We start from the raw sequence: 22,635 nt of genomic DNA, 5'->3' as shown, positions 1-22,635 counted from the left end.
CCAGCCCTGCCCTTCTTGTGTTTCTAAAGTTCTCCTTTTACATGTGTGGGTTTTCTTTCTCACATGCTTTAAAAGTTCATTGGTGGCTCTAAAATGGTCCCTAAGATGTCAAAGTGCATGGTTGTTTGTCTCTTTGTTGCCATGTGATGGTCTTGTGTGCTGGATGTGTCCCGCCTTTGCCGTTCAGTAGCTGGTAGGTTCCATAACCTTGTGATCCTGAACAGGAATAAAGTGGGTTGAGAAAATGAATGGATGAATCATTGTTCAGTCTTTTCTTGGAGGTCTTTTGATGTGTTTTGAAAGAGTGTAATCACCATTTTGTAATAACAGTTCTGGTAGATTGTTTGCTAAAAGGGCCAACATACAAATTCTAAAACTCTGCTTCTATACATGTTAATAGATAAGAACAGGAGAATTAACCAATTTATTTAGAACTTAAAACAAAACGTTTTTGCCAAAATACTCCTTTATTGTAAAAAAAAAAGTCCTTGACAGGTAACCTCTTTATGTCTTTTTTAAATGGCTCCACAGTGAAACTTCTCACAGCCTGTATTGTTCTCGCTGTTGCCTCTTTTTGCACTTGATACCCCAAGATGCAGCCCGTTAAAGAGCCACTCCAATGAAAATTGTGTTTTTGGTGCTCTTAACATGTTCTTGAGGCATTTTTCTAATGATGGAGGACATGTACCAAGAAAATTAAGCTTTAATTAAGTTTATTTCTGAATATTTCTTTATCAAAATCATGGTGAATCAAGAGCAGATGGAAAATGCTGTTGGAAAAAGCTTGTAGCAGTGACATACTGTAAGTGCTACAATCGTAGGGGCCACAAGTTTCCTGCTCTGCTCTATTCTGATGCGTCCTCTTGCAGACAACTAGATCCATGCACGTCTTTATTTTCTCCTTCTGAGCTGGTATCTGTTTCAGCTGGATAGCTCCAATTTTGATTGCTTTTTTTTTTTTTTTGCACCGCTAATGTTGGTTTGATATAGTGAGGAGCTCTAAGCTAGCGGGGAGAGAGAGTAAACAGGTGGATGATGGAAAATAGGGTGGCTGCATGCCAACACTTCTGTCCACAACTCAGTGTGCCAAACACAAATGTGAATTTCTAATGAACTACTGCCGCTCTGCAGAAACTGTTCCAGAAAATGACTCAGATTTTGGCTAAAAATGGCATAATCACAATTTAAAGACCACTGGAAACACTTTGAAAATAGATCAAAAGATGGTCGGAGTGGGACTAAATACCCAATTGGTGGCACCTGAGAGCAAGTCAGTGTGTTCTCGCAGAATAGACAGAACACTTGGGATCTGGATTGGGAAAGTTGGTTCTATGAAATGGCATCGTTTTCAGTGAATCCTAGTACTATCTCCTAACAGAAGGACAAGTTCTAATCTCCAGACAGGAAAAGTAAGCATTACAAGAGGACATGTCCTAATTTTGTTACCAAATCAGTACCGTTTATTGTGTTCTACAGGTTTCCAGTCCATCTTTGCAGGGTGATATGGCCAACAGCTCTCTGTTTATTAGAGTTGAAATGTATATCTTCTTAAATGTAACTTTTAAAAATATTTTTTGTGTCTAAAGTGATTAATGATGAAAGCTGGTTGAAGGATGGAATCCCACAGCAGTGGGAGGAAGAACAGGCCTTTTGAGGCTGGGTAGGTTCTTCTACACCACCATTTGGCAATTCTTGGCAAAATAGCTTGTGTCTCCCCTACCTACATGCTTTCCAGATTCTTCTCTCTGCCCACTGCTAATTACCTGCGTCGGATGAATCCAGCCAATCAAAAGATACCATGCTGAGTGCAGAAATGCCGCCTTTATCCGCGGTTACATGCGCAGAATATCTTGATCGGATCAATGGTCGGGTTAAAATTCACCCGTGCACACGGGCACAGAAAACCTTTTTCCGATTAGAACAAACGTTCCCATGGCTCACACTTTCGGTCGGAATGAATGATTTGGGCATGCGCAGTAGTGTAAATTTTTGATGAGGAAGTAGGTCCCGTTGTAAACAAACCGCTGCCACAGACAGACAGCATGTGCAGCAGCTCCGTAATACGAGACAATCTTCCAAATGTGCTTTTATTAATGTTATGAATATTAAAAGCGCCTGTTCGCTCATCGTTATATTTCATCCGTGTGGTCAGTGCTTTTTTGTGGAAGAATTAAGCTGGAAGAAGGGTTAGGGCAGGCTAACACGGGCTAACATCATTAGCCTTGATGGACACAAAATCCAGGACCGTGCGAGAAACGCAGCAATCTGCATCTTGGCTGCACGTAAATGTGTGGGAATAACATCAGCCTTTATTTTGTCGCAACACAACTGGAAACACAAATCCACGTGATTGTTTGAACGGTTTCTAAGGACTGAGCGACATTTATTTCTGCTCTGAAAAGTTCACACAACGGAGTTAGCGGCCCGAGCTCTGTTCGAACACGGTTCCTGCTGAGTCCTGCAGCCGCTAACCCAGAGCGGCGGGACGGCTCGCAGTCTGAATTCTCCCACACATAACAAAACAACAAAACGCACACGTAAAAAGCTCAGACACAAAATTATTAATCTGGCTGCTCTGCTCACTCGCGTGCCAGTGGACTGAGTGAGCTTCGGGGGGCACGAAGCGCTCCTTCCCTGCATCTCCCTCGTGAGGGGTGAGAGAGAGGGGAGATCCAGCGGGGCGAGAGCGGAGCGGCGCTTTTCATGGGACCTCCGCAGAGCAGCTGGTCGGTCCCGTATGCGCTCCAAAGCTTTCTCTCAGCAAAACACCATCTATGCGTGACGTAAACCAGAGCAGTAGTGACACACGATCGGAATGAACCGTTTACATGCTCCACGATCGGATAAACGATCGGTATAACCCACCGATCTCGATCGGAAAGAAATTCTGATCCGAACGAGTCTGATCGGGGCAGAGTATTCCGAACGGCGCGTTTACATGACGCATTTTCTTTCCGATCAGGCATTTTTTCCGATTACTTTTGCCCATGTAAACGCGGCTTTTGGTTCTCACCCCTGTTCTATGCTCTACTTGAGCTTGTTCAAGAACCATATTGGCAGTCGAACAAACTTCAATTACTCAATTCACTAAATGTCAAACAAGAGTCAATAGCAGAATTAGCTGTTTGGAAGAGATGATTTGACAAGTTTTATTGGCCGGTCCTACAAATGCATGCGTCTTACAAATATGGCTTAATTTAAAAGGGTACTAAACCGGCCTGCAATAAAATGAAATGGTAAGAAGTATTGCTGCAAAAAGCCACTAATTTACCTAAAAAAGAATTTTTTTTAATTAATTTACCATGTTTTTTTGAATGAATAGTCTAAAAAAAAGCAATTTAACAATATCTAAATTTTGATCAAGACTTTAAACTGCAGATTGGACTTTGGGTGTATTGTTTGTTTTTTATGCAAAAGAGTTGCCAAAAACCCTTTCCTTTCCGGGGCGGCCGTGGTGCAGCGGTAGGGCGGTCGTCCCATGATCGTAAGGTTGCAGGTTCAATTCCCGCCTTGCACGCCCATGAGTCGAAGTGTCCTTGGGCAAGACACTGAACCCCACCTTGCCTCTGGTGGTAGGCGGGCGCCTGTGTTTGGCAGCAGAGCGACCACCAGTGTGTGACTGTGTGTGTGAATGTGTGTGTGACTGGGTGAATGGGTCTGTGACTGTAAAGCGCTTTGTCCTTGTAGGAAGAAAGGCGCTATATAAGTATGCACCATTTACTTTACTTGTTTATGTTTTCTTTTTGTAGCGCTTTTATTAATACCTGTCTGTGTTTATTAAAATTTGCAATGTAAAGAGGACTCATGTTGCAACTTTAGGATTGACTCAGGACTTATAACCATAATGTAACTTAATATATAACGTATCTAAATACGATACTGTGGTCAAGTAAAGATCTAATCAGAGATCTCTTAACATTTTTGTTGTTAAATGTTTGATTTTGGTGTGGAGAAAGCTTCTAAATCCTGTCATGCCTGTCAGGTTGCCTCTGTTACGGGTAGTTTTCCATTTCACAGCATATCATCTCATCTGCCGAGAGCCAAGTGCTTTGTTTACACAGCTAAATTACAATGTGCAATCCCCACTAAAACACTCACCGAATCAATTTTCACAAGTCTCTGTTCATCAAATGGCACCGTTTGTCTTTTAACAAAACTTGCTGTTTGCTTTTCGCTTACGCACACCCGTGCATGAGTGTGTGCGCGCGCGCACACACACACACACACACACACACACACACACAGGGTTGTAACTATCTTTGTTGATGCCAGATTTCAAAAGAGAATGGCCAGACTGATTTTAGCTGACAAAAAGGCAACATTAACTCCAACGTTTCATTAAAGGATTTGTAGAATTAGATCTGTAAACACATAACACCTTGTTTCAGAAGGACCCTACAAGCAGAAGACCAGATAGAGTTAGCTTAAATGCATTTTATCAACAATCTCACCATAACATCACATCTTTTTGCAATATTTTCAAAGATCTGCTTGTAATCAAAGATTTAAGTAAATTTGGCAAAGTGAACTCAACCCGTACAGAAAACACAGCACAGAGAAAATTGATTGACAATGTTCTACAGCCAATCAGGATGCAGCACACATTGCACTGTAAAAAAACATCCAAAGTTGCACTGAAAAAAGTGCAATACAGAGAGGGAACACTGAATTGGGAAAAAAGATTTTTGTATTATTTGACAAATTAAATTATTTATCTCCTGATTCAAAATGTAGTAAATACTTAACCAACTTAGGGTATTTTTATCAATTATTTCCAGTGGGAGCAGTTGCTGTTTTTTGTTTTTGTTTTTTTAGATTTTTGTTCATGTATTGGCCCAATGAAGTTTCCTTAAAGAATCTGCCTTTATGGCAGCAGAATGCCTTCTCGGTCTGTTTTAGCTTATTAACTGCAGTGGTCAGTACTGAATTTTCTGCGGGAAAGTTAGGTACACCTTACCAAGAGTGTCTGCTCTGAGACTGGGAGAGTTCATATTCACAGTCGGGTCAGACCAAAAACTCTAAAAACGGGACCCAGTGGCTCCCTGGTTGACATAGCGAAGTGTCAAATTGTCATAAGGAATATCACTTCTCAAAAAATGTGGACTTTGACCACAATCAGGAAGAATGTTTTACATAAATGACTGGTACATTTTTGAAAAACACACTATCCATACAGTCCAGAAGGTGCTGACAGTGAAAACTGTCAATAATGCAAGGAAAGACAAAGGACATGCTCACAAAGAGTACTTGCCTGAATCTACGTCCAAAACCAAGTCATTAAAACATTTGCAAGAATTAAGGCCATGGACTGTTTTTTTTCACTGTCACTGTTCAGGACAAAACACTGAAATTCCAGAAAGACATTAGGAAAATCATATGCCACCAGCTTCCTAAAAGGTGTTTAATATTGACGGTCATATCCCGTCAGGGGTTGCCACGGCAAATTAACTTCCACTTACCCTTCCAATTATTCGCACATATGATTTGGCTGTGATTTTTATGCCAGATGCCCTTCCTGACACAACCCTGTAATTCACCCGGGCTGGGGACCGGCACAGGGAGACTCAGTCTACGTAACCACGCACGTCTTTGTGCATGGCTACATAGACTGGGCCTATGTAGGCAGTTGCTCAAAGGGGTCTTGCCTAAAGACCCATGCTGGATGCGCCAGTCCTATATAGAGCCAACTAAGTCATCCAGCTGCTTTAAGAGAAATGTTGGTTATAGAAAAAGCATGTAAGCAGCAGTGTCAGCAAGAAAAAAGTGGCCAGCTGAAAGAAGAACACTTGCATTCAAGGCATGAAGAGTCTCAAAACAAAGAATGGCTACACACATTCCAAGGAGAATTTGGAAATTTCCTAGAAGAACAGGTTGTAGAAACAGCTCAAGTATTGCACTAAAATCATGCTTCTAGGTTTCAGATTAATGGCTTTCAGGACAGCACCTACTTGCTTTGGGTAGTGGGCCACTTCGGCTTTGTGGAAGAAGTAGAACTGTCTTGCGATGAACCAGCATCAGTTCTTTTTGTAATTTTTTTTTTACTGGCCGACATTGTATTAACCCAAAGCAATACTTCAAGCTTTAAAGAGGCTGCATCTGGATGTTGTTAGGACTAGATAGCTATTTTGGGGTGCATGTGAGGCCTGCGAGGGCTGTAGGCCAGACAAGAATGTCATCATTCTGCTGGAGCTCCATATATTTATGAGTTGGCCAGCTCATGTTCTATTTATATCTGGCCAGTGCAATTCCCAAGGGACCCTCAGCTCCAGGCAAATTTTGTGGGTGCTTCAGCAAAAGATAGCTCTATGGAGCGATGAACAGAGACAGGTTGGATGGATGGATATTTACATGCAGGCAATTTTAGGAGACCGGTAGCCATGCTGTTCCCTTTACTCACCTGAATATGCACAGAATTAAGCAAAGTTTGACCTTCTCTCTCAAAAAAGGTAAATCTAATTTAGTTCTCTAGACTTAGAGAACTTGCATTTCAATGCATTGTTGTTTTCCAGTGCTGGAGTTTAAGTTTTTTTGCTACAGATTTTAACTGAACATCACCTGAAGCAAAGACTAGATATTAAATAAAAGTTCAATTATAGATGAATTAGTCATTTTAGAATAATAGATAATTTGGAAAGAAAAAAAAAATCCTTTGGATTATTGACTTTAACCAAACAGACATTTCAATGAAGAGTTTATGAAAGGTCACTGTAAACTCACACTAAACCCTGCTTGTGTGTGGCACTAAGATCAGCTGTCCTGCCACTATTAGTACACCGCATGCAGAACATCCAAACAAAATTATTGGCTTAAATGAATAGATTTTTCCTGTTCTGGTTTGAAATCCCCCCCCCCCCCGGTCAACATTTAAGATTCATATTTTTATTTATTTTTAATAGAAATGTCAAAAGTACAATAAGTGGAGTACACTATGCTAAATCAAACCACTTAAAATGTTATTAATCCTGATTGCATTATGATAAATGTTGATTTTGATCCGAATATGTACATTAGTTGATCTTCATATGGGGTAAAGTGACGTGTTCATCTGCTCATTGCAGTAACTACCAGTAATTTGGCTGTTCTCCAGAAGCCACACTGCTTCCATGCCCGCGTGAGCTCAACAGTGTCCATAAGCACCATTGGCTTTGCCAGCTATTACAGCCAGACACTGATGTGGACATGACACAGAGCGGGCCGAAGAAGATATAGAAAGATGCTGGAACCAATCCAAACAAAGTCAATAACGGAAACATTAAACTAGTGGTATATAGAGGATAGGGCTGTGAGATGAAAGGATCAGCATGAAGTCTTTCCTCGCTGTGCTGGACAGGACGGTCAATCAATAGAATAATCTGCTGCAATTTCATAAAGATCAATGTCCATTTTCTACAGCTAATCTCACACTGCTATAACACAGTGTGAGTCTGTGGATGCTTTCAGAGCTGCTCTAAAGAGCCATGTTTTGGTGAAATCACTGCGATATAAACATCAGCCAGTTGTTATGATTTAATATACCCCATGCTTTTAGTTTGTCCGTTTAAAGACAAAAACTAAGCAAACTCAGTAGCTTTAACCACGTAAACTCATGTGTTCTTCACTTGACATGGCCTCTACAGTGTTCCAGTGTTATTTCTGTCTGTAACATTTAATTTAGTTTTAGTCATAATCTCTTGACCTAATAGTTGTTTAGTGTATCCATATTTTAGTCATGTTGAATATTAGCTTTAGTACAGTTTGAGTCGACTAATAACATTATATTAAATTAGAATAAATTACAGTAGAGTTTCACTTGATAAAAGTATAGGGTAAAGGTTAAGGATTTTTATTAAGTTTACATTAAGGTTATAAAGATGATGTGTTTTTAGAAAATGTATAAAAAATTCATCTATTGGGTAAAAATAAATAACAGGCTCACAACGAATATACTTATTTGAAATATTTATCATATTTTGCCAACTTTAGTTTATCTTTCTTTTCTTTTTAAACATTAAACATAAGCCTAGCCCCTTAAACAGCCGTTCAAAAGAAAAAAATGGTAAAAATAAATAAATAAAATATAAAATAAAGAAATTAAAAACCCAAACTTTTAATTTCCTGAAAAACATCAAGTAAATTGTTGGTAAGTTAAACAATTAGTTCATGGTTACCATCAAACCAACCATAATTAGAATTATTTTTGACAACTTCCATGTATATATATCTATATCTATATCTATATCTATATATATCTATATCTATATCTATATCTATATATATATACATCACCTATGGGCAAAGGCAGGGAACACCCTGGACAGGTTGCCAGCCTGTCGCAGGGTTACACATAACACACACCCATGCACTCACATTCACACTTATGGACAATTTGGAGAGACCAATTAACCTATGAAGCGTGTTTTTGGACGGTGGGAGGAAGCCGGAGTCCCCAGAGATAACCCACACATGCACAAGGAGAACATGCAAACTCCACACAGAAAGGTCTTTGTTGTTCTGTTTCAGGTCCCCCAGCCGGGACTTGAACCAGGGGCCTTCTTGCTGTGAGGCAAGAGCGCTAATATATATATATACAGTCACTTTAAAATAATTAAACAAAAATGGTCGAATCAAAACAAAGAAATAATTCTTTATGCATTTGGAGACATATAATTAAAATAGGTGGATTTCAGTTGTGTTTTTACCAGAAATGTTTACTCCACATGGTGTATAAAAAGTCTTCTGAGACACATCACATGTGACTCTTCTTTTTCTCCCTGAGTAGATCTTTTTTTTTCTATTTCCATAGTAGACACATAGCATATGTTTGCAGAGACTCTGTGTTCATTGGACTGCAGATGGAAATTAGCATGTGGCTAAAATATGACATATTTGTATTAAAGTTTTTAATGTTCAAAATATGCAATGTTGATCTCTAAATAAATAAACATTCTGATTGTACCTCTTTGAATTTCCTCCCGCCTTTCAATTATATTTGTTCTAACTTTTAATTATTGAAGAAAATTCAAAATATTTTGTTGATGTTTATATCAACAAGTGCTAGTTTTTATTAAATCATAATTTTGTATTTGTCTGGAAAATATCGTCTGGAAAAAAAACAAAGTTAACACTGAATTATTCTAACATGGCTGTATATTCACTTCACAACACATTATTGGTACATGTGCAACACCAGTTACTGAGTAGTCGACGTTGTCAAATTTTCTTTATTTCAAAACTTTTGAAATAAAGAACTTTATTTTCATTTATTCTAATGTCACTAAAATTCACAACAGCAAAAACTAGTTAGGAAAACAATTTCTGACACATTAAGGATTGTTAATGTTATTTAACAACTTAATGGTTTTACCATTTAGGGTTTTGTTTGTTAAAACTTTAAGAAGAGGAAAAAAAGGTTAAACATTTTGCTTTCACTTTTCCTGATTCATTTAGTTTTTTTGAGTCAGCATGATGTATGCATTGGTACCCTTAGCCTATTTTGGCTCTCCTAAAGAAAAATAAAATGCTGCCCACAGGATTAATAAAATAAAATAAAACAAGAGTGCCTCTAAGGCTCTGTAAAGTCTCTTCCTGTCATTGAGAAACCTGTATTTACCTTGATTCTTTTATTTTTTATGGAGGAATAGGTTTTATTTTCTCTTCACCACTAGTTTTTTTTCCTCTTGTTTGTGGTGATATTTTATCTGAATGTGACAAAAAACACCCAAATATAGTTTGTTTTTGGGTTTCTTCAAGTTCCCAACCTAGCATGTAAAGTGTTAAATAATTAAACTTTTATAAAGTAGCAGTTTCTTTGGTTTTTTTAACTTGTCCTGTCCTGCAGCAATTACCAGTTTTCTGCAAAGGAAGATAATTTCCTTCATTTTGACAAAGGCAGTCACAGACATATTTACATCAGGTTTTGTGCCCTTAGCATTATAATGATCAGCTTATCACAGCATTGAAAGTGTCTCCTTTGATGCACATTGTGTAATAACTAGCCATCCCACAGTAATGATGTTAATGGAGATTTATTCAGGAAATACCGGCACTGATAGAGATTTGTGGCAGCATAATGAGCGCCCCAAGGACCACTTAGAGTGCAGTAAGTGGACATTTATGACTGACTGACACATACAATTCAGTCATTAGGCAAGTGGAAAATACACTTTGATTTGTCGGAGATCACGGAGTATTGACCATGTGAGATTCAAAGTGTAGCATTTAAGGCTTAACTTATGGCTCTAGAAAAAGGTCATTCTCAACACTGAGGTTCATTTTCAGGAGAGAAAAAGAAGATGTGTGAAACAAAAGTAAACAGGCCTTGTTTTTTATTTCTCTGCTCATTTTTATTATTTTTCTTCTTTAGTCTTACAACTTTTATACCATTCTGTGTGTTTGGTTTATTTGACAAGTTAACTTAAATAAAATATTGTTAAAATATGATGAGGTATCTAGATTTATGACTACCACCTTCTCCCATCTTCCTCTTCCAGTATCCTTTTCCCTGATATTATCAAATATCAGTGTCAAAACGTCTTTTTTTGTCAGTTTGTTGGTTATCCTGAAGCCTTATCAACTCTAATCTAAGAAACCGTGTTTGCTTTGTTTAAGGACCCACTCTGATAATCTTTGATCTATATGTTCCCACTGGTCTTTTAATTATAATTTTGCCATTTTTAGCTAAAAACGTTTCTTAGGACATAGTTTCTACAGAGTGGTCAAAGTTCATTAGAAATTTGCCTCAGAGTTTTAGGTGTAGCTGTTGGAATGGAGTGAGCCCTCTCACCTTTCCCATCATCCTTCTGTTTACACTCTCTCCCACTAGCTTAGAGTCCTTCACAACACCAACCTAACATTACTGGTGTAACTAAAATTGCGAGCAATATTGAAGCTATCCAGACGTACAGTATTGATCCAGAAGATATACATAAAAATAGTCATCTACTAGTGGATGCATCGGAATAGAGCAGAGCAGGGAACTTGTAGTTGAGTGTAGCTCCTATGTCACAGCTATAAGCTTTTTCCAATAACTTTTTTTTTTTTCGTCATTTCCCAATTCACATTGTTTGAATAAAGAAAGACATACTCAGAAATACAATTTTAAACTTAATATTCCTTATTTTTATCCTCCATAATGAGAAAAATATATTTTTTGGAATGTGGGTCTTTATTTTTTTGTCATACTTGTACAAAACATCTTCTCTACTCTTCTGTCAAATATTTTGGCTTTATTTGTTAAAAATAGGTGGCTCAGCAAAATCCATATGACTGATAATGGATCCTTGAATTCTGGTTTTATTTTCCAAATCCCACATTTCTGTAAAAAAAAAAAGTGAAAATATATCCAATAGACAGCTATAGTCATATAAGATATTCTTTTTTTTTAATGTTTTTTATGAGCATGTTGGAGCCATGTATTTCATTTTTTTGTGCAAAAAGTAATTTCTGTTCTTGGATAGATCCTAATGTCTTCCTCCTGCTTTTTTTTTCTTTTTTCAGTTGTGCTGCTGGATACAACATCTGTGCTTGGAGAGCTGGGATGGAAGACATATCCTATAAATGGGGTAAGAAGGGCACTACTGTCTGCATTCAGTCTCTTTAAAGTGTGTCTTCTCAAAATGCTTGGCTGCTGCAGCATCAGCGAGATGAATTAAACTCATATTACCCAGTCAGAAGCAGCCGGGATGGCATGTTCCAAATCCACTGCCTTGTTTTATTCGGTCAGACTCCTCTTCCCACAAGGGAAATACTGTCATTTGGAGACAGATAATAAGGGAAAGTCTCTAAGGAAGCATCCTTTTGGTTAGTCAGTGTCCCACATGAATTCCTGTCACATTTGTCTCCTTTATGGCCACAATTTCTAAATATGAACCCATTCAACAATTTTCTATCAACCCCAGTTATGGTTAAAGTCATGTTTTTATGATGCAGTATCAAAATAATTTGTGTATAGTCAGGATGCAGGGATTCTTTTTTTTTCTCTCCACCTGCCATTCTTCTACATTTACATGTTTAGATGATTGAAAAATAAATCAAACACAGTACAGGTCTATTTTTCATATATATGTACATATAAATTGTACATTCCGCTCTAGAGTGCTGGTACAATACAGAAAAAAGGATTACATGTTGTTCACCATATTGAGTATTTTTTATCAGTCAGCTTTGCCCAGAAGACATATTCCCATTTTAGTGTTGGAGCCATTCGGTACAGAGCAGCATGACTGGAAATCAGAACGTTGGAAAGTGTCAAAACAGAATGTACCCTGGTACATAAAATATACAGCTGCTGACAACAATATGGAGCATCCTTAGATCAAAGCCCTGCTACACCACAAGCTTGCCTTACTGTTGTCTGGACAGCTGAAACTCTCATTGGGACCGTTTCCTCCAGCAGCCATAAGTTTCTCCCAGACTCATTATCAAAGATGTCCTGACGATGTAAGCTCCTCGCTTTACTAAATTTAAAGTATAACTGTTATTTCAATAGATGCTAATAAAATAACATTTTTCAAATAAAAATTGTAGAAAAAATGAATAAGATATTTTTTAACACATTTATTATGGATTTTTTGGGGGCAGTATAGAAAATTCCATTTAGGGTTTTTATGAAATAGTAGAATGTTTAAGAGTTATTGGATAACAGATGAAACTATTTTTGGCCATAACAGGTGTGCTTTACATTTCTAGCTTAAGAAAATAACCAACTTAGACAGTAAAAAAAATCACATTTAGTTCTATAGATGTCTTTACGATTAAGACATTTAAAAAAAGTTTTTCTATAACTAAATTATTATCAAGCTCTTTTCCAAACCGCTGACTGTATAAGTGAACTGGACTGAGTGACTCCTCCCCCCTTACATTCCAATGAAGAAGTTTGTGCTGGTTCCAAGAAGCCAAAATCTCGTAGACTTCTATTAAGAAATAAACAGCTATTAATTTTGATTGTCTGAATACCCATACTCGCTCTAATATTTTTTTAAATCATGTCCCTACTAATCCCAATTTATTTTTACAATATTTTTTTTTCTACATTGCAAGTTATTGTAGTTATAAACTGACCAATCAGATTCCCAAAAAAAAAATGCAGGGCCCCATGTCGGATGACTGAAACATTGACAGATTCACCTGAGCCCACGTTTGGTGGAAAAGGTGTTGACTTCCAATAACCTCACTTCTGATTGGCTACAGTAGTTGCCATAGAGACGTTGACCAATTGCTGCTTATTAATGTTGTATGGTTCCAACTTGGTAACGCATCGCAAAAGAAATGGCGACTCAAATGGTTTCATTTGGCAGGGGTTGCTGGAGTCTATCCCAGCTACTGTTGAGTGAAGGCAGGTTACACCCTTGACAAAAAGAACAAAAGGCAAAAAAATGTTTTATTATTTAATTTTTATCCATACAAATTAATAATGAACATAACAATATTACCATTTCTTCCCAGATTGATCTTTTTTTTTTTTTTGTAAATGTTAAATCACTATTAGCTCATGTTTTGTCTTTCCATTGCGCTGTTTTTGTTTTTGTTGTTTTGTTTTTTAATGTCACACTTGATAATTCACTTCTGGAGATTTCCTGGGCTCTCCAACACTTCTTTGCCTTCTCAAGTCTCCCCAGATGGCCCTTGCTGGACCATATCAGGGTTATGGATGTGATTACAACATGTAGGCTGTAGTGACAGCCGCCCACAGTGTTAAAAAAAAAGAGTAGAGAAGGAGGCTAGTGCCTCCATGATTAAGCTGTCAATCCTCTTCCCTCCTTGCTCATCCTCTGTCCTCAGACTTACCATTAATATTTAAGCCATGGAGGAAAGAGGGCCTGAAGGAAAGTGTAAAGATCTGGAGAGGTAAAATAGTTTAAAATGCCCCACACTACCTGGGCGCCGGCAGTAGCAACTCAATCTCGACCACATTAGACACAGAGTGGTATCAGGCCAGTGCAGCAGCACATCATATAGCGACACATGCACTTATTCTAGTTTTGGACATAAACTGTTGTCAGTCAAGCTTGACCAGTGCTGTTTAGAAAAAAATAAAAAAATAAATGTAGCAACTACTCCAAATGATAATCTGATGACAAGTTTCCAAGGCACATATTTCATACGATTTAAATGTGTAGCTCCTGCAACCACGTGCATAAAAAGGGGGGGGGGGGTGAATAGTATGAATGTGTATGCTTTTTTTTTGCACTGGAAGAAGTAATGCAGTTTTGTTTTGTTTTCTTGCTCTACGCCACCACAGCTGTGGATGATGACCATGTTGTGACAGGGCACAGCTCTGGAAGCAGAAAATTGTGTTTTCTGTTTTGGGAACATTTACATTCTCTGGTCCTTTTTACTCCATTGGCCTTTTTTTGTTTCACATCCTATTTTCACAGCCTTTTTTTTTTTTAGCTCTTATGTTCTCTGCATTAAAAGAGTTTTTGGTGTGTGCTTCTATTGCCAACAAGAAAAATGACAAAATTTTTCTAGCACATAGACATTGGAAAGACTTGCCAGTTCCATTAAAGTAAAAGTGGAAACAAGCACATCATTTTTTTTCTCTTCCATAACCCTTGTGCTATCCTAGGCACTTTAACATTGGAAGTTGGATCATCTAGACCCACTAAACAGTGCACTGAACCTTTTTTCTTCAATGATTTGTGAACCTCACTGGTGTCCATGGATTACATGAAATCTTTCCACCTTTATCCACCTTTGTCATGGTAGGGAGAACACGTCAATGTAAGGGTGGGGTCATCTAAGATAGCACAAGGGTTAGTTTATCTGTGTCAGAAAATGAATACAAGCACCTGAGGTTTTGCATCATCTTTTAGGTCAGAGGTCATATCTGAATTTGACAATTCACAGGTAAAATATTCTTTAAGTCCATCCACAGCCTTTTTTTCCTATTTGGGTCGGTTTCTTTAAAAAGTTGTAGTCTAAGAGATGTTGTGATTTATGTGTCATTATCACAGTATAACCTGTGTGAAAAATGAACAAATGTAAAGACGCGAGTGGTGCAGTAAGGCTTGCAGGCACTACCCCCCCTTGTCACCACTGTTTAAAGAACTTTCACTGGCTAAATTAGGGTGCCCCCCACTCTACCCCTCTGCCACCCTGGTCAGAGCTGCATCTGACAAATTTGTGAAAAAACAACCTTTATTTGGTTTTGTTTGTTTTTAATGTCGGCCTCTCTTTGTTATATTTTTCTCTATTTAGTTTTGGTCACCTCGGGGTGACTAACATGGCTGTATGATTTTTAGAAGAATCTGCAAAAGTAAAAAAAAGACTGTGAAAACATTCTAAACCTCGCCGTCCTGGACTGCTGCTAGCAATTAAAAAAAATCTACAGATAACCTTTCCCCATAGGTCCACATTTCAGACATTTGCAGCTCAGAAAAAGAGCTGTAAGCAGATGTTTGCTGACACCAGTGTGATCTGAAGTGTTGTTCTGGTTCCGACGAGCCTTTTGATTATTTTGAACCTGGCCCGCTCATATTAAGCAGACCTGCTCCAACATGCTGGAAGGAGAAGCCATCCAAGGAGAGCTGTTGGAATGTTTGTTAATGACTCAGACGGGGGGAAACATATTCACACCCCAAGATTGCACTCATTAGATGTGTGCATACTGAACAGAAATCTCACTGCAGGGCTTTAAAGTAGCAGAAGTTGATGAATGGATGCGAGGAATGCATAGGAAAAGCAAAAAAAAGAAAAGGGAACTGACTTAGAAAGAAACCTCGCTGAGCGATGCATCGAGGATGCCTGTCTCCATACTCTGTGTTTCACCTCGTGTTTGTATATGCCACGTGCTTACACATCGCCATGTGTCAAAGGGGTGAATAAAAGGGAGAAAGAGGGAAGACGGGAAACGGGTTTATTTGACGTCTGCATGCAGCCACAATAAGATCCACTCAGAATGTGCAGACACAGTGCTGAAATATGCATGAGCCCTTTCCCAGCGGTAGGTGCTGGTGCAGGGAGGGGAGTGAAGCGGAGAGGGGAGCAGCTTATTTATTAAATTACATGAAACAGCTTTAAGGGATTAAGAACGACCGGATGTTGCTTTTGTTTTCACCCATTGATATTGTCGTGTTCGCTGAGAGAAGGCAAGTTACAACACGCAGGCTGATAGTTGTCCATCATAAAAGGAAGCAGTAATCCTATTTCAAACTATTGTCATAGACCTAAGGCAGCCAATAAGTCGTGGCTTTAGTGTTATGTAAGTGGAGGAGCTCAGAGATGCTGGGTTTATCGCTTTGGGATCACCACTCAGTGAAATAATTGTCTTTGCAAAGACATCACCTTAGAGAAAAACCTTTGAGTGTATCTAAGAGTGCATTTGTTTGTGGGGACATCAGTTTACGCGTGTTGCAGAATGCCGGGTACCGCGATGCAAACCATATAAAATGCAAAGACATTCAGAATTTACACCCCGCTGCTGTTCATTAGAGCCTGAGAAAAAGAGTCTTACACGATTATATTAACCCAGAATGAATGAAAGAAATGCAAGGGCTGTTGTACAGCACTCTGCTTGGAGCCTCCACAATTCAGTTGAGTTTATTTTATAAAGCATCAAGGAAAAAGGAATACTTTGTTAGAAGGCTACACAGTAAACATGACAGAAAAATTTCCAGAATTGGTCAAATCAAATCTGTTCCAACTAAACCCAGTTTTTTATGATTCTAATATTTTAACCCTTAATCACCTTAGCTCTAGTATTGACATTATTTTGACTACCATAACACTTTAATTTTTTCACAAGTATCATAACTCCAGGGGATTCTGAAGCGGAGAAAAAGCCCCCCGGCATCTAGTGATGCAGTATGCATCACTTTACAGCAGTGAAGTGCTCACGCAGTCAATGTGAATCAGCTGATTCTGTCATGTAAAAAAAGAGCTGCTTTGCGCCAATATGCAACACTTTGTTACTAATGTGTTACATAGTGGCACAAGGCCGACATGAAAAGCCGCTTTTCTTTGCGTTAGAATCAGCCGATTCACATTGATCGTGTAATCCACGTGTCAAACGCATGGCAAATGTGTGTGAGAGTCATGTTAAAGTATGTTAAATTTGTCTCTGCATTTGATCCATCCCTCTTGGGGGAGCGGTGAGCTGCAGACATAGCCCCACTTGGGAACCAATTGGTGGTTTTACCCCCAATCCAAAACCTTAATGCTGAGTGTCAAGGAAGGAGGCACTGGGTCCCATTTTCGGTAGCGTGTTTGGTTTGACTCGGCCTTGACCTTCGAGTCTCAAGGCAGACATTCTATGAATGGTTATATTTGAGAAAATAGTAATAACCAGCTTGTGAGAGTTGATTTTAAAAAATCAAGAGTAGGTGGGCTCACATGGCCTGATGCTTTCAAAGAGGCTAATTTTTTGCAATTTTGGCAGGGGTCTGAGCACTGCATGAGACATTTCAAGCTATCTGAAATCCGTCCATTTTTCAAACCTGCTCTAGTCCTATTTGGGGTCATGGGGATGCTGGAGCCCACCGAACTACTAAAAGGTAAAGATAGGGGTCACCTAAATTATCATATATAAATAAATTGATTTCAGAAGTAATAAAAGATTAGGTAATCATAAATGACTACTTTATTAAGATTTAAGTGAAGATTTAACAAAATATTGCTATTTGGTTTAATTTTGTTTACCTTTTAGCCACGGGGCGGCCATGGTGCAACAGTAGGACGGTCAACATCTGATCGTTCTGCCCCCCCATGTGTCGAAGTGTCCTTGGGCAAGACTCAACCTTTCACCACTTAACCTGTGGTGGAAGGTTGGTGCCAGTAACTGGCAGCGGAGCCGCCACCAGTTTGAAAATGTGTGTGTGAATTGGTGAATGGGAATGTGACTGAAAGCGCTTTGGGGCTTTGAGGAAGGTAGAAAGCGCTATACAAGTATACGCCATTTACCATTTACAAAATCCCATAGTGTCATTTTTCCCCTGCTAAACCCTGGAGCAAATGCTTCCTGTGCCATTTCACAAACACAACATAAAAACAGATTTGCCAATTCAAAAAATAAAAGTTTTTGACAGCAAGAATGGACAACTAATGAAAGAAAAGTTTATCCAATTATGTGTTCAGATGACATTTTTTAAGACCATAACAGCCTTACACACTGAAGTGCTTAAACGTTCAAGCTTGTGCACCCTCTCATGCCTCATATACATCGACCCGATGCAAACCCTTAAGCTTTTTATTGCAATATTAAGCCGCTGTAATTGATTGCAACTACTCAACCTGGGGCTTATCTCAAAGCACACCCTCCATTCCTAACACTATTAGCCTTGAGAGCGACACTGAACCACAGAGAGGAGAGAAGAACATCTGTTTTTCAGTGTCCTTCATTGCTCAGATAAACTTATTTAATGGTTGCAACTGAGTGATGGCCTGCAGCTTTGTGAGAGAGAGAAAGAAGAGGGAATAACCCAGACTTTTTACATATCTGCCCATAGTAGATGTACACACACATATGTGTGTATGTGTGTATATATATATATATATATATATATATATATATATATATATATATATATATATATATATATATATATATATATATATATATATATATATATATATATATATAGTATATATAGTATGATGATTTTCATCTCAGGGAACTCTGCCATAACCAGGCTTAAGCAGTGCTGGGGGATCCCTTAATTGGCTTGTTTCTTGTCAGGGACACGCTGAGGCCAATATCTAATGCGCTCCCACTCGGCATCTTGCTGACAGCCGAACATATCTTGACAGGTTTTTGGACCAAACCTTTTCGTGCGAGGAATACAGTGAGCTGAGTTACAGAAAGAGTGGGAGGGAGGGACAGGATGGATGCAAATGGAAAGAAGGGGGGAAAACAGAGGCGAAGAAGAGTGAGGAGATTATTAGTGTCTAACTGAACACAGAGGCTGAATATATAAATACAGGAAGTGGTGGCTGCCAAGGAGAGAAAATAGAACACCCTGAGACAGGTTGAGTTGAAAGGATAGAGGTGTCTCTTTTCAGTGCAGGAAAACATCTTACTCTCCAAGAAATTCAAAACATAGTGAAATAACAATGGAATCACTGCAGATGCTTGGTGCATTTTCATACAGACATAACTGGGTGAATTAACTGGTTCAATCACATTTTTTTTTTCATATAAAGCTACGTTCACACCCCCCCCGGCAACACATGTTCAAGTGAGCACTTGCAATTAAAGGTCTATGTAAACGTGCATTTTTGCTTCTGTGTTCAAAGCTCTCGTGTTCACTTGTTGCTACGCACATTTTTAAGACCCTTTTTTGGGTCGTACAATAAGCCCACTGAACATGTGTTGAAGTTAAACCAGGTTGAACTTTAACCAATAAGGGACTTGGATTTAAAAGTGATGTGGGAACGTCATTCTTTTTATTCACAGAAGTGCCAACTGTTTGAAAAGTGATCATGGAAGAGATATTAATAATTGTGGTTTGTGTGCGGCCGAAATTATATGACACCAAGTTTTTCATATATGGGATGAGAGCTGTAAAAGAAAAAGCCTGGAGCAAGATTTGCACCACTTTGATGTTTCCCACCAAACCTCTTCCAACTGTAAGTACATGTGCCAGTATAGGATAGCCACAGTCCAGTGTGAGCACTGCACTGGGGGGCCGTTTGGGCCACATTGGAGCATTTAACCAATCCCATTTTAGCTGTCCTTTGTTGCCAGACTGGATCAGAGCTGAAGAGGCCTTCACTATCTGTTCTGCAGGGCCTCTACTGCGAAATCAATGACAGGACGTTAATTTCCTTCAACCAATCAGATTTAGAGTTGGTGTCAGCAGGGCCCTCTAGCAGGCTTAGACAAGGTCACAGTATTCAGACCTTCTGATTGGACAGAAGTCTCAGGAATACAGGAAAAAGTTCCCACAGGCAGCCTTGTCCAGTTTGACACACAGCTACAGAGCACTTTTTGATCTGTCTCAGTTAAAAACAGAGCTGACTGTAATGTACACCATGGATGATTTTACAGGATAAAATCCCACTGATCTTAATTTTCTTCAACAGAAACATCTGAGTGAGATCATAAAGCAGCATTACAGATTTGTGTGTTTGGCGCTGACCATCCCCGCGTCCACAGTGGACATTGTCGGCTCTAAAGCAATTAAAACCTAAGCAGAAAAACAACTGGACAGATTTGACTCTTTAAATGGAACTGAAGTGAGATAATCTACATGATAGGGTGATCGAACTGCGTCACATGCCCAAACATACAGGGTCTAATAACTGACTTGCATTGTAATGAAGTTAAAAGGTTTTTCCAATCAAATGTGTCCTCAGAACATTGGGAGTGTAGCCAAAAGAGCAGGTCTGCTGTTGTAGCGGTGTTCCTCCCTAACACTTCAGTCCTTAATGAAACCATTACCACCAAGGAAGATGGAACCCTGTCCAATTAAAAGCAGCAGCTCTTGATATTCAGTGAGTGTCACAATTGTCTAACACATTGGTCCCCGGTTTGAGGTCTGTTTTGTTTAGTCTTTTATTTTGTCCACTTTCATGTCTTGTTTTTCACTTAATTAACAATAAAACATATTTATTCTGTTTTTATGGAGGCCGTGTCCTGACATTAAAAAATAAAAATATATCTCATTCCCACAGATTAATATCTTGTTCCCACAAATTAATATCTTGATCGCACAAAATACTATTCCGTTCCCACAAGATAATATTGCGTAAATAAATTGATCATTCTTGTTTTTTTTTTTCCTTTCTTGAACGAATGACGGTTACAAAGACACGGAAGTTACCGCTAAAAGCGGCTTTTGCAGCCGGACAGAGAGCATAACCGTGTATATGAATGACTTATGACGTGAAAAATAATTGCGTTCGAACGAATTAATTATTTCGTTCGCAAGATTTAATCATTTCGAGGGAACGAAATAGTATTTTGAGGGAACGCAATATTATCTTGTAGGAACGGAATATTATCTTGTATGAACAAGATAATCTGTGGGAACGAGATATATTTTAATTTTTTAATGTCAGGACACGGGCTCTGTATTTTTTCACCATTAGACTAAATATATAATAATATACTTTCTTTCTGAATTCACATGCAGAGTGACAAATTAATGAAGGTTACCACCTACTTTATCAATATATACAGTATATATATATATATATATATATATATATATATATATATATATATATATATGTATATATATATATTATACATATATATATATATATATATATATATATATATATATAATATATATATATATACATATATATATATATATATATATATATATATATATATATACATATATATATATATTATACATATATATATATATATATATATATATATATATATATATGTATATATATATATATATATATATATATATATATATATATATATGTATATATATATATATTATACATATATATATATATATATATATATATGTATATATATATATATATATATATATATATATATATATATATATATATATTATACATATATATATATATATATATATATATATATATATATATATATATATATATATATATATATAAAATCCTCTATCTTAATGTATTGTTGCATAAGAAGGCATTTTTTGTATAAAAAGCTACATTCTAATTCAAAGTTTTCTATAAAAGGAAATAAATGTGTATGAAAATGGGACCGATTTTTAATGCTTTAATGATCTAGCTCAGATGAGTCAGTCTCCTTGTCTTTGGCTTTCGCCATCATGGCTTCCTTAATTTTACAGATTATCATCATCAAGTAAAAATTCTGCACAAACAGCATGTTACAGTCAAAGTATACTAATCTGAATGTGACAAATTATAAAAAATTATATTTGTCACAAGCATATTTGCCACAAAAGCAAAAGCAGTTAATACAAATTTATATATGGATATATTTATGGTTTTTATTTTCCGTTCTGTTACCGTGCAGCCAGTGGTTGAGAGCATTAAAAAGAAATTCTGATTTGTTGACCTGAGTGTATTTTTGTCATTTGAGCAGTCACTTTTCACGGCCTCATATTAGCAGCACGCCTAACCTGGTCACACACCATTAATTTTCTTGACACATTCATCAGAATGCCGCCTGGTCACAATTCAGTGCATGGCACACAGTGATCATTGCACTGGCTTAAAATTAAGAAACACCCACGTACCACTACACCTTGGTCTGTAAAATAGAACCCATTTATATGTTCCTGAGTGGTTAAATCAATTTTTGTTCCTTTTTCTCTCATTTATTTGCTTGTTTTATTGCCTTCCCTAAAGTTTTCCACCCATTCTGGGATTGATGTCAGCAAACAAGACATGAGAGATGTCAGTTCTGTTTCCTTTTGGTTAATGATGAGTTGACAAACCCTGGCAGAAATTCCAAAAAAAAACAAGACTGAGGTATTGTAGTTGAGAGACACTTTAGTAACCAACAGTTTTTTCCAGCATACTGAATCTCGTAGTGACTGGTGAGTGATTTGTCAGGTCCCTTTTTTTTTTTTTCATGGGCCTTATCTGTTACTGGTTCAAATACCAACTGGGTCCTTTGAAACAGTTTGAATTTTTTCCATAAACACACACACATGCACACACACACCATCTCAAACACACATACACGCACACACAATTTGCAAGGAAGGTGGGACCTGGGTCCATCTGTCCCCTGCC

General features: G+C 37.9%; 1 protein-coding gene across 2 annotated transcripts in view; it reads left to right on the top strand.

The window, feature by feature from the left end:
- Nucleotides 1–22,635, top strand: part of LOC101161682 (ephrin type-A receptor 6) — a 203,896-nt gene that overhangs the window by 11,192 nt on the left and 170,069 nt on the right. For both annotated transcript variants that reach the window (XM_078939863.1, XM_023951152.2), the window contains one exon: nt 11,476–11,540. In XM_078939863.1, the coding sequence (XP_078795989.1) occupies nt 11,476–11,540 (65 nt within the window). The remainder of the gene's footprint in view (nt 1–11,475; nt 11,541–22,635) is intronic.

Source organism: Oryzias latipes, chromosome 21 (genome assembly GCF_053564925.1).
Source record: "Oryzias latipes strain Hd-rR chromosome 21, Olatipes_Hd-rR_3.1".
NCBI lineage: Eukaryota > Metazoa > Chordata > Actinopteri > Beloniformes > Adrianichthyidae > Oryzias > Oryzias latipes.
Note: the sequence above shows the minus strand (reverse complement) of the source record. Positions and strands in the feature narration are given on the sequence as shown.